This window comes from Suncus etruscus, chromosome 3 (assembly GCF_024139225.1).
Source record: "Suncus etruscus isolate mSunEtr1 chromosome 3, mSunEtr1.pri.cur, whole genome shotgun sequence".
NCBI lineage: Eukaryota > Metazoa > Chordata > Mammalia > Eulipotyphla > Soricidae > Suncus > Suncus etruscus.
Window position 1 is genome coordinate 4,234,496 of NC_064850.1, and position 13,235 is coordinate 4,247,730.

A 13,235-nucleotide genomic window follows, 5' to 3' on the forward strand; every position below is an offset into this window, starting at 1 on the left:
AGTCTATTTGCCAATCGATGCTTAACATTAATAAATGACAATTATCATTTTTAGTAAACAAATATAAATTGAAAACAACCTCAGTACACTACGACACAACTTTCAGAATGATTAAGAAAAAGAAAAGAAAAAGAAAATAAATTGGGTGAGAATGAGGAACATTAGCTCTCCATTACTATGGTAAAAACAATTATTGCTACTGAGAAGTGATTGTGTATATTAGAGTGGACAATGTGAATCCCTGAAACTCTGTTCTGATGGTGCATATGCAATAGAAATATGTACATAAAATATATACATAGAATATATATACATAGAATAGCAGGTAGAGAGCTTGTCCTGCAAGCAGCTGACTCAAGTTTAATCCCCCGTACCCTATACGATCCCTTGCCAGAAGTGATTCCTGAGTACCGAGCCAGGAGAAAACCCTGATGCAACTGTTACCCAAAACCCAAAACCAAACAATAAAAACAAAGAAAACTGTATATTCATTCACCAAAATACATGTATTAGAATGCTTATAGCAACACAACTTGTACTTGAAACTCTTTAATTTCCAACCAATAAGAGAGTGTATAAATTGAAGTAAAGTTCTACAATTAAATGCCATGCAGATCAAAGAATTAAAAAAACCCATAATTTCAACCAACAAAGAAGGTTGAACTTCACAAACATATTATGGGACAAGAGAATATCATTCGACACATATAATGGCCAAAAGAAGGCAAACTGGTCTATGGTATTTAAATCATTAGTCTGTAGACTCATAGAATGTAGAGGGACAGAAAAGAAAAGGACTATCTTAATGATGGTTATGCTTTCTTCTTAGTACAGGTGCTGTCTGTCCAGTAATTATTTAAGGTGTAAGCGATTTTCTGTACATACTCTACCTTTATTTAAAAAGGTTTCCGGGTTCTTCTTCCCCTTTACCTCACAAATGTGATAGGCCTAGACAATGAACCAAAAGCATAGTACAAAGTGAAGTGCTCTTGGACTTACTTGTTTTAAGTTTTCGTTTTCCAGGAGCAAAGCATCTGTCTTAATATCATTTACAAAGATTTCATTTTCTAAGTGCTTTATAATTTCAAAATGAGTTCTGATCTTATGAAGCTCTTGATCTCTTAATAAATGCAATTCTTGCTTCACTGTTTCCTGTTCAAACATAAACCCCAAAATTATGCATAGACTGCACTGGGCCAGCCTCCAACTTATCAGATTGCTTGGACCACATCAAAGAGAGGTTCTACTTCTTAAACGATCGGTGGCATTGGTAGATCCCTTTCCCAAGACACTACACACTAAAGTTGTTTCTTTGAAATTTATTAACTATGAAAAACAGGCATTTTGAGCCTTACATCAGAGCATGAGTTAAGTTGTTGAGGCATAGTTCGCAAATGTCTGGCAAAAATGGGAAGCAAGGAGTGGACTATACTGAAGCTCTTAAAGGAGCATTATTTGTGGATAATTCATAATCCTTTATAGATTATTTCTGGTACAATAATTATTTGGATCATTTTATTAAGAAAATAGAATTGTTCATAAAAGATATTTACTTAAAAAGAGCTTCCCTTTGTATATCTCTGCAACATAGCATATTAAAAGTCACTATTGTTATCAGTGTGTCTTGGGAAACAAAATATTTTACCCTTTTTTGTTTTGGTTTTTGGGCCATATGTAGTATGCTCAGAGCTTACTCCTGGCTCTGCACTCTGGTATCACTTGCTGGTGGGCCTGGTGGAACATATGTGATGCCAAATTGGCTTTGTGTGAGGTAAGTGCCCTACTCGCTGTACTCTTGATCTGACACACCATTTTATTTATTTATTTATTTATTTATTTATTTATTTAATTATATTTGTTGGCCACATTTAGTGGAGTTCAGGGGTTACTTTTGGATCTATATTCAGAAATTGATCCTAGAGGTGTTAAGGAGACCATACATGATACTGGTTGGCTATGTGCAAGGCAAATGCCCTACCTGATGTACAATTGTTCCGGCCCCAAATACATCATTTTCAATCAGTTATACATATATGTTTTTCATTGACCATCGATTATAAAATTTTTATAATTTTATACAATTATAAAATTATAATAATTTAATCATAATTAACCATTTTAATTTAATCATAATTAAATATATAAATATAAGTTATTGATATAAAATAAATCAAATTATATTGTTATATTATTTAATTAATATGATTAATTGATTTGATTATGATTTTAATTATGGTTAATAATTTTAATTATAATAATTTTATAAAATTATAGAAGTTTTATTTTATTGGTTTCTAGATCACCTGGCTATGCTCAAGATTTACTCTTGGTTTTTGTTTAGGGATTACTCTTGGCAGCGCCAGGAAGTGAACCAAAGTGGAAGGCCAGTACCTAGCCCCCTGTGCTATCTTTATGGACCCCACAATTCTCAAATTTTAATATGTTGCAAAACATCCTTTACTTTGCTTCCACTGCCCCACTCTCACACATCCTCCCCACAATCTATTCCCACTATGATTTATTTAATAGGAATTACCAGAATGACATATTAAAAAAGAAATCTAGAAAACTAAAAGCAAATACCTCCCCAATAGTTAAGAAAACTAAGACAGCAAAAGTAGTAGTTTTTGCTGAGTTACTTGTTTATCTCCCCCTTCTCTCTTCTTATATGTGCGTATATACATATAATTTATAAGTATATTCATATGTATATACATGGATGTTTGTTGCCACTAAAATTTTAAATCATTAGAATTAATAGAGTAGGTTTAATAAATGTGAATTTCCCGAGAGTGCCAATGGTGCATAATGCATTACTCCAATAAGAAAATGAATGACTACATTGACTCTTTACCATATTGCTTGAAACTCTGGAATATTCTTTTTCAGATTGACTAATATAACTTCTCAGTATGCAATATTCCTGCTGTCGTTCTATTAAAAATAGAGAGAAAATAATTAACTTCGTACCCAGTTCCCTAGTTGAAATGAAAATACTCAAGGATTGCTTTTCAAACCCAAGTCCTCCCTTATATATATTTTTTATTTGCTTTCTCTTTCAAGTTAATGCTCTCTCTTAAACATGGACAGCCTCTTTTTCTCCCTCTCCCCCACTAAATCCTTCTAAGCAAGTTTCAATTAAAACTATCTTGCTTCAATAAGATTAAAATAGGTAATAAAAATACATAGACTTGCATTTTAAAATTACAAGATTTATAACAAAACCAACATTCCCCAATGCTGTGTCGACCCTAGTACATGCATAATAAACCACTTAACTTATTTTATTATAAGATTTCAAAAATGGAAATGTTGATTACTATATTTTTTGTCATTTTAAGGGGTTAAAGGCTTATTTCCTCATATAATGGAGGAAGAGATTCATGTTTACTGTCAGCATCTCAGTTCTCATTCACACAATAGCCTGATATAATATTCCTCTAGCTAAGCTCCCATCAAGTCAAGGTGTTTTTTTTTTTTATCAAGTCAAGGTTTTAACTTAAAAAACATTTTAACCATTTTGATCATTACCTCAGTGTGAATATTAGTCATTTTTTAAATAAATGCTATGACACATTGTACACACATACATGTATATTTTCCCCCAAATAATGATAGTTCCCTTCTAAAATTTGCTTCGATTTCTCTGCATGTCACTGATTCATAATAAAATCTCAAGCTGAATTGTGTAATCTTTTCTGAATATTACTTCCCAAGTAGTCAATCACTTTTATGATCTCTTAGTACTATTTCTTTTCCTTCCTTTACTGCCTTTTGAACCTTTGTCTCTTTATACTATTTGCACAAATGGCCTCTAGGGACCTCTCTCTACATCTATCTGTTATGTTAAACCCTCTGACTCTTGAATCTCATATCCAATTATTTTGCTTGATATACCGTCTATGTATATAGGAATTGTACTAGCTTCCTGAGAGTAAATGAGATATTTTGAAATCTCATCAGATACATATTCATGCTTGAATGATAGTCTAGTTGGGGACCTAAAGTTGAAAATTATTTCCTTTGAGAATTTTGAAGGCAGTGTCCTATGATGCCAATGGTTTTGTGTGTGTTTTAGTTTATTTATTTTATTTTTATTTTTATTTTTTTAGTGAATAGATTCCCCTTGCACACTTTCTTCCAAGGACCTTTCTTTTTTGTTTGTTTGTTTGTTTTTGGGTCACACCCGGTAGCGCTCAGTGGTTACTGCTGGCTCTACGCTCAGAAATCGCTCCTGGTAGGCACAGGGGACCATATGGGATGCTGAGATTCGAACCACCTTCCTTCTGCATGAAAGGCAAACGCCTTACCTCCATGCTATCTCTCCGGCTTCTTCCAAGGACTTTTCTACCTACCTACCTACCTACCTACCTACCTACCTACCTACCTACCTACCTACCTACCTACCTACCTACCATTCTTCCTTCCCTCCCTTCTCTTCTTCTCTTCCCTTCCCTCATATTTTAGATACATTTCTTATCTAATTTCCATATGTGAGATAAACTCATGTGTCTGCTGTAGGCTAGGTCAATGGAAAAATAACTTTAATAGTACTCATAGAATAAATGATTTAAATCCCAACTAGAAAATAAATAATTATATGCAAATACATGTGAGGGTTATATTGTATTGTAGCAGCTAAAAGAATTGGTTTCACCTGTATCATATATTAGAAACCATGTAAAGCAGTTAATATTATTTATTTTAGTTCTTAAACCAGCAAATTAAATAATAGACAAGAGTAAAGGCAGCATGGGTGAGAGGAAACTATCAGGAGAGGCCAAAACTAGATAATAGAAAGTTAATAGAAAAGTTAATAAAAAGTTAGATAATAGAAAGTTGACAAAGGAGTGTGGATAGAAATTTTTCTCATGCTTGTGACTGATCATCTCACATCTTGAGTGAGACCTTTCTTTCTTAGGTCACGCCACATATAGAAAATGGATGTGGGGGTCATGGAAAATTTGACAAGAAATTTCTTTCTGTACAAAAAAATATTAATTCAAAGTTGAATGTGTCATAAATAGGAGGTGTTAGTGGTAGGTTATGCCAGGTGGTGTTTCTTGGATGAATGGGGTCCTGACTAGAATTAGAAGCCCTATGGAAAACAACAACAGTGAAATCCTGACTCAACTGGAGGGTAGATGCAGAATGCGTCACGTGTACCTGCAAGAGCGACTTCAAGCTCTTCGTGTAATTTGTATTTATCCATAAACTCCATTTCCACCTCTTGGAGACATGGGAGGCAATCCTGTAGTATGGCTTCAAATGTTCTAGCACTGCGCTTTTCCTCAACATATATTTTCTTTAAAGAAAGCAAAATAAATGAAAAATTAAAATAATTTAATTTTAATTTATTAAAATAATAAAATGATTTGGAGAATTCACTCGCTCTCTAAATTCTAATGTAAGTTCTCTGAGCAGCAGAGTTCTGTCTGGATCTCTTTCTATCCTGAAGTGCATAGAAAGCTATATGGCACAAATAGATAAGAGTCCTTAAAGGAACTTTTTATTTTTTATATGATTTACAGCCCTCTGGAAAGCTGTAACATTTTTTTTACACCAAACACATGTGCTAAGGAATTATGACCTTTTGTCTCTCTCCAATGATCTGAAAAAGATCTATGATTCCACTGACTTCCTCTCCTCCCTCATTCCCTCTTTCTCTTTTTTCTTCCTTCCTCCCTCCTTCCTCCCTGCTTCCTTCCTCCCTCCCTCCTTCCTTCTTTTCTTTCCTGTCTTCCTTCCCTCATTCCTTCCTTTTCTCCCTCCCTCCTTTCTTCCTTCCTGCCTTCCTTCCTTCCCTCCTTCCTTCCCTCCTTCCTTCCTTTCCTCCTTCCTTTCTTCCCGTTCTTCCTTCTTTCTCCCTCCCTCCTTACTACTTTCCTTTCCTCCTTCCCTCCTCTTCTTCCCTCCTTCTTTCTTTCCTTCCTTTCTTCCCTTCTTCCCTCCTCCTTCTTCCCTTCCTCCCTCCCCTCCCTCTCTCTTCCATCCCTTCCTCTCTTCCTCCTTTATTCCCTCCTCCTCTTCCTTCTTTCCTTCCCTTCCTCCTTCATTCCCTGCCTCCTACCTTCCTTACTTCCCTCCCTCTCTCCTTCCTTCCATCCTTCCTTCCTTCCTTTCCTTCCCCTTCCTTTCCTTCCGCTCCCTTTCCCTCCCTTCCCCTCCCCTCCCTCTTCCTCCCCCTCTTCCTTTCTCCCTCCTTCCTTCTTTCCTTCCTTCCTTCCTTCCTTCCTTCCTTCCTTCCTTCCTTCCTTCCTTCCTTCCTCTCTCCCTCCCTCCCTCCCTCCCTCCCTCCCTCCCTCCCTCCTTCCTTCCTTCCTTCCTTCCTTCCTTCCTTCCTTCCTTCCTTCCTTCCTTCCTTCTTTCCTTCCTTCCTTCCTTCCTCCCTCCCTCCCTCCCTCCCTCCCTTCCTCCCTCCCTCCTCTTTTTCTTCCCTCACCCTTCCCTCCCTCCTAGTACGTGTGTGTTTTGTAAGCCACAGGAACTATTCTAATAATACTCTCAATTAGCTGCTGGTTCAGTATAATGAACATATAATATGGTGGTACTCAGTACAGAAGTGCTGGGGCTCAACTAGACTATCCTAGCCATGCTGCCATGCTGGGGGGCCTCCAGAGATGAACCCAGAAAACTCAGGTGACAATGTGATGCCAAAGGTTGAACTGAGGCTGACCTTACAAGGCATATACCTTAACTCATGTGCGATCTCTTGTCTTCACTATGATTTTCTTTATTATTATTTTTCTTTTTTGGTTTTTGGGCCACACCCGTTTGACGCTCAGGGGTTACTCCTGGCTATGCGCTCAGAAATCGCCTCTGGCTTGGGGGGACTATATGGGACTCCGGGGGATCGAACCGCGGTCTGTCCTATGCTAGCGCTTGCAAGGCAGACACCTTACCTCTAGCGACACCTTCCTGGCCCCCACTATGATTTTCTTAATGCTACTATATATACAGCCAGAAGTATGTTTGATAAAGTCTCTCTTGGTTGATTGCATTTTTATGGACGAAGAAAAAGGCAGCAGGGTATCTTATTACTGCATATTGGAGTCTCATTTTTGAGCCAAGTATCACATACTTCATACTCTTACAAGAACCACCAGACATGATCATAACACCCCAAATAAATTAAATAGATAAAAAATTGAATGTTTAATGGCAGTGGAGCAGAATATACACAAGTTCTAAGAAATGTTTCTGAAGAAACAATACTCTTGCATCACTTGTGTTGATCTCATCACACCACATTTGCTCTGACCCATTCTGTCAAGTTTATTTTTCTCTCTAAGGAACTGGTCAATAGACTACTTGTGCTCTAGGCTTTTCTTTTTCAACCTCTCTCCACCATAAGAAGTTTCATAAAGATTTTATTTCATTCTGCTTTTGATTTTCAGCATCTAATATGGGACTACTAATCATGCCCAAAACTACAGAGAAAGACCATCTCTTCCTCCCCCCCCCCCCACTTCTTGTGCTGCTTTATAATGATTTGCACAGGGCTTTCTCTCCCCTTTTTCCTTGCTGCACCAGATTCCATTCCACCGCTTTATATTTTTGGCATTTCCTCAGATCTCTCTGCTGAAATCATAAAATCAGGTGTTGCAATTCTTTTTTGTATTCCCTTGACTTTTTTTCTTTCAAAAACAACAAGAAGATATAAACTCATACTGGTGAGTTAGCACACATCACAAAGAACAAAACAACTAGTGTTAACATAGATGTGGGTAAAGGGAGTAGTCAATTTATGACTAATATGAATGTCGACTGGTTTAGCCTTTTTTTGGAAAGCAATCTAGACTCTTCTCAAAACACCTGAATTGGCAAGGCAATTTCACTTTTGGGGGGGGGGGATCACACCCGGTGGCACTCAGGAGTTAATCTTGGCTCTGAGTTCAGAAATTGCTCGTGGCAGACTCAGGGAAGCAAATGGAATGCCAAGGATCAAGCCCAGGTCCATTCCAGGTTGGTGGCATGCAGGGCAATGCCCTACCCCTGTGCTACTGCTCCAGACATTTCACTTCTTGATATTTATGTCATGGACCCCAAACTATTCAAAAAAGATGTTAATAATTCTATGTTCATTGCAGCACTACTCACAATAGCCAAAAATATGGAAACTTTTAAACACTGGGACATTATTGCCAGTTTTGATCACCCTTTGTATATCTGTGAAATTATTTTAGTTCATGGCAGAATGTTGTATTCCTCTTTTTTATTAGGTCCTGTACCATTGTACCTAATACTTTCGTTGGGAGACTTTATTCCTTGAAATACCTCACTTTTCATTTAGTATTTTAAAAGGAAGTTGGCTTTTTGTCATTTGTATTAGGAAGAACATAGCTTGGGGTCAGAGCATTAATATAGCAGTAGGGCATTTGCCTTACATGTGGATGATTTGAGTCGGAACCCTGGTATATTAAGCTCACCAAGTATGATCTATGAGTGCAGAACCAAAAGTAAACCCTGAACACCACTAGATTTAGCTCAAAAACCTAGGAATTTTTAACTAAAAAGAAAATGGAGGTCATTTTCCAACCAGGCCAGCTCCATTGACTCACTCTTTTCTCAAACAAGATGCAAATTAAGCTGTGGAAAATCGTGGCTACATGGGCCACTCAGCAGAAAGCTGGCAATCTCTGGAGAAAAGGTCAAGCCTGCTGCATCCATCACCCAGAATCAGTGTTTTGCCAATGATCCTGCTTCATCTCTCCTCTACAATTCCCTTTGGGGACACCAAATATGACCAAACTTCAGGTAAACCTGGTATTTGAGCTGATGTCATCAGAAATTTTTGGAGGGAGTGTGGGCACTCTTCCCCCTTATCTTCCTTCTTCCTAAAAGCCTGGCAGGTGAGAACATGCCCCTAAAAACCACATTATTAGTAATAGAGCTTTGAATTTCTGGACAATTTCATTCATTTGATGTTGTCATTCCTATAGTATCACGCCAATTTAACAGAATGCATAGCTACTAGCAAGAGCTTACTGAACCTTCTGCCACTGTATTTCTGACACCGTTGGAGATTCAATCATTTTCACAAATGTGCTTACTAAATCTACTTATTTGCTTTCTTTTTTAAAAGTTTCTTCACTTCCATTTTAGTTTTTATTTCTATTCTTTTTATTAATAACTTTGCTTACACTTATCTGGAAACAAATGTATTATGGTCAAATATGTGATACATTTTCTTTAAACAAAGTAAAAAAATAGGAAAGAGCAGGGCTTTTTCTTCTGGCCATTCTTTGCTGAGAGCTTTTGTGGCATGTGGCAGTGTGTGAAATAGAGGTGGCATGAAGTAGACTTAGACCTGAGCAAGTTCCTGATTTAGGAAATATAAAGATTTGGTACTCCCTTGTCATAGCAATGAACTATGGCCTGCAAATAAAATCCCCCTTAGTGCTGCCAGGCCCCTTTTACTTCTGCAAACAAAATCCATTTTTAAACAAGGACTTAGAATAACACTGCATTTCTCTACAGCTTCTCTAGTTTCCCAGAAAAATTTCTTGGCCTTTTCAGGTAACGCCATCAACTTGAAAAGGTGTGACTTTCATCCAAAAGAACAAGAACAATCAGTACTATTGTGAATGCAGAAAGAAAAGTAATCTCATTCATTTCTGGTGGGAATGTTGACTGGTCTAGCCTTTTAGGGAAAGCAAAATGGATATTCCTCAAAAACTAGAAATTGAGCTTCCAGTAGTACTGCTCCAGAAAATAAATCTTAGGGGCCCCAAAATCATCATGTAGAAAAAGCATCTGTACACTGTTCAGCTATACATCTGTTAATTGTAGCACTAGTCACAATAGCCAGAATCTGGAAACAACCCAAGATCCTGATAATAAATGACTAGATAAAGAAACTGTGGCACATCTACACAATGGTACATCTATGCAACTATTAGAAAAACAAAGTCATAAAATTTTGCTTATATACGAATGAATATGAAGAATATTGTATTGAATGAAATAGTCTAAGGAAGAGGGATAGACACAGAACAACAGCATTTATTTGTGGCACATAAGAAAAATAAAAGATGGTATGGAAATATTACCCAGAGACAAGAGAGGCGAGGCCCAGGAAAACCAGTCCATATTAGGAAGCTTGCCACAAATATTAGAGGAGTACAATTAAGGCAGAGAAAGGATCACCATGATGATAATTGGACACAATCACTCTGGACAAGATTTTAGTGTAAAAAAGAGATAAAGTAATATGCATCATAACTTATTGCAAACCATAATGTCTAAGAAAAAAGTAAGAAAAAAAGAAGTAAAATGTCTGCCACAGAAGCAAACACTAAGGTGGGAGGGCAGGGGTAGGGCAGGGAAGAGAGTAGGAGAGAAATTGGGGATATTGGTGGAGGGAAATATGCACTGGTGAAGAGTGTTGGACACTGTATGACTGAAAATCAATTATGGACAACTTTGTGACTCTATCTCATGGTCATTCAATGAAAGTATAAATAAAATAATAAAAAGTTGGGCCATTTTGTTGTTTCCAGAGACCTGATACCTGTGAGTTCTTTGGGTTCTGTGCTTTTTTCCCCATCTATCCCCATCCCAATCCATGTGTGGACCATCAGGATCTGCCTGTTGTGCATATGAATGATCAGTAAGAATATGAAAAAGGGCCCGGAGAGATAGCACAGCGGCGTTTGCCTTGCAAGCAGCCGATCCAGGACCAAAGGTGGTTGGTTCGAATCCCGGTGTCCCATATGGTCCCCCGTGCCTGCCAGGAGCTATTTCTGAGTAGACAGCCAGGAGTAACCCCCAAGCACCGCCGGGTGCGGCCCAAAAACCAAAAAAAAAAAAAAAAAAAAAAGAATATGAAAAAGTGCCTAATGTCACTTGTGATTAGGGAAATGCAAATCAAAACCACCTATCATCTCAAAACTATGAGAATGGCATATATAAAAAAGTCGTAAAACCACCAGTGTTAGTGGGGTTATGGGGAGGAAGGAACACTCATCTATTGTTGGTGGCAATGTTATTGTTTTAGTCTTTATGGAAAGAAATATGGAGATCTATCAAAAAATAAGAATATAACTTATATCCCAGTGACACCCCTTCTTAGCATCCATCCCCCAAACACAAAAACATTCATTTTAGAGTTTACATGCATATCTATGTTTATTGCGCCACTCAGAACTATAGCCAAGATATGAAAACAACCCAATTGCCCAATGGCAGATGAATGCATCACAAAGTATATATATATAAATCACACATATATACATACAGCAAAATACAATGCGGCCCTAAGAAAAAGCAAATCATGCAATCTGCAGCAACATGGATGTAATAGAGGTATCATGCTGAGTGAAGTCAAAAGAAAAGGATAGATACAAAATTATCTCACTCATGTGGGAGTTAAAAATACACCGCAAGGTAGCAACAAAGGTAAGGAGACAACATAATGATCCACACAATTGAGTTGGTGTGGAGGGGCCATGATGGGTACCTTGGGAGGAAGTGGACACATTGGTGATGGGTGTGGTGATAAAAGTATGCATATAAGAAATTGTTATTCTAGATTGTAAACCATAGAAACTCAACCGATAATTTTTTTATTCAAAGCATTGTTATTTACAAAGTTATTCATATTAAGTTTTAGACATACAATGGTTCAGCATCAAATTCATCACCAGTGTCAACCATCCTCCATCATAATAGCTACCTTTGAAAGTTAAAGTTTGGGTCTCATGATTTCAGTGTTGTTGATTCCATGGTTTAGATATTTAGTTCTATCCTTCCTTAATATTACCAATGTACCTGAATGCCCTTGTTCACAGTCTCCCCTTATTTCACATCAGTCTTTCTCCACCTTCATTCTATTTCTTTCCTTATCCTTATCCTCACTGTGAGGCCTCACTCTGAGGCCAACAGTGTTCTAGACAGTCCTCATTTAAACCATTGCATTTCCTCATGCAGTTATCCTAAATACCATATATAAGTGACATCATAGCGACTTAATTTATTTAACATATTATTTTCCAGTTTCATCCATGTTGCAGCAAATTGCATATCAGTCAATAATTTTTAAAAATGCATGCCTTATCTCTAAATGAGCCATCTGGTCTCCTTCACTGTTGGCCCCTCGCCCAGTCCCCAACGAACACCCTCACATTATGCCAACACTTCTGTGTAATATAAAGTATCTGATTTTTTTAAAAATAGAAGCACTATTTCATGTTCTATTTCTGGTTTAGAGGAATAATTTATAATAAAAAGGTAGCATTGTTCATATTACAAGAGTGACTATATATTTAGCAAATTAGAATAGTGTGACATATGCCCAGCCTTCACAAATAACCATTTGCATTCAGGATTTCTCCACCCTTGAAGCACACGGTCGTGGGAATGACTACAGGCTCCATACATGCTCTTTTACTCTCCCCTAGGTAGGTAGGTAGGTAGGTCCTTCCTTCCCTTTCTTCCTCTCTCCCTCCCTTCCTTTCCTTCCTTTCTTTTCCCTCCCTCCCTCCTTCTCTCCCTCCCTTCCTTCTTCCCTCCCTCCCTCCCTCCCTCCCTTTCTCTCTTTCTCTCTCTCTCTCTTTCTTTCTTTCTTTCTTTCTTTCTTTCTTTCTTTCTTTCTTTCTTTCTTTCTTTCTTTCTTTCTTTCTTTCTTTCTTTCTTTCTTTCTTTCTTTCTTTCTTTCTTTCTTTCTTTCTTTCTTTCTTTCCTTTCTTTCTTTTCTTTCTCTCTTTCTTTCTTTCTCTCTCTCTCTTTCTTTCTCTCTCTCTCTTTCTTTCTCTCTCTCTTTCTTTCTTTCTTTCTTTCTTTCTTTCTTTCTTTCTTTCTTTCTTTCTTTCTTTCTTTCTTTCTTTCTTTCTCTTTCTTTCTTTCTTTCTGTCTTTCTTTCTGTCTTTCTTTCTGTCTCTCTCTCTCTTTTGGTTTTTGGGCCACACCTGGCCCTCAGGGGTTAGTTACGTCTGGCTGTGCACTCCTGGCAGGTTTGAGGGACCATATGGGATGCTGAGATTCCAACCACCATCCATCCTGGGTTGGCTGCGTATAAGGCAGATGCCCTACCACTGTACTATCTCTCCAGCCCCTGCATTATTTTTCAATACAAAATAAACGTTACCTGAAATTTTGCTAACTCTTCAGTTAACATACTTTCCTCAGAAACATAGTTTTTTTCATCTTCTATTAACTTCATTGTAATTTCTTCAATAGTTACCAAAAAGTCACTGATCTCTTTGTCTCTAACTTTGATCTAAAAAGAGACAAAA

The 13,235-nt window shown here is 37.4% G+C and overlaps 1 protein-coding gene across 1 annotated transcript in view; it reads right to left on the minus strand.

Moving 5' to 3' along the window:
• CCDC175 (coiled-coil domain containing 175) overlaps window positions 1-13,235 on the minus strand; it is a 58,879-nt gene that overhangs the window by 7,986 nt on the left and 37,658 nt on the right. The window contains exons 11-14 of the mRNA XM_049770249.1: window positions 13,088-13,219; window positions 5,167-5,305; window positions 2,855-2,934; window positions 1,000-1,152 (exon numbers count right to left, since the gene is read on the minus strand). Of these exons, the coding sequence (XP_049626206.1) occupies window positions 1,000-1,152; window positions 2,855-2,934; window positions 5,167-5,305; window positions 13,088-13,219 (504 nt within the window). The remainder of the gene's footprint in view (window positions 1-999; window positions 1,153-2,854; window positions 2,935-5,166; window positions 5,306-13,087; window positions 13,220-13,235) is intronic.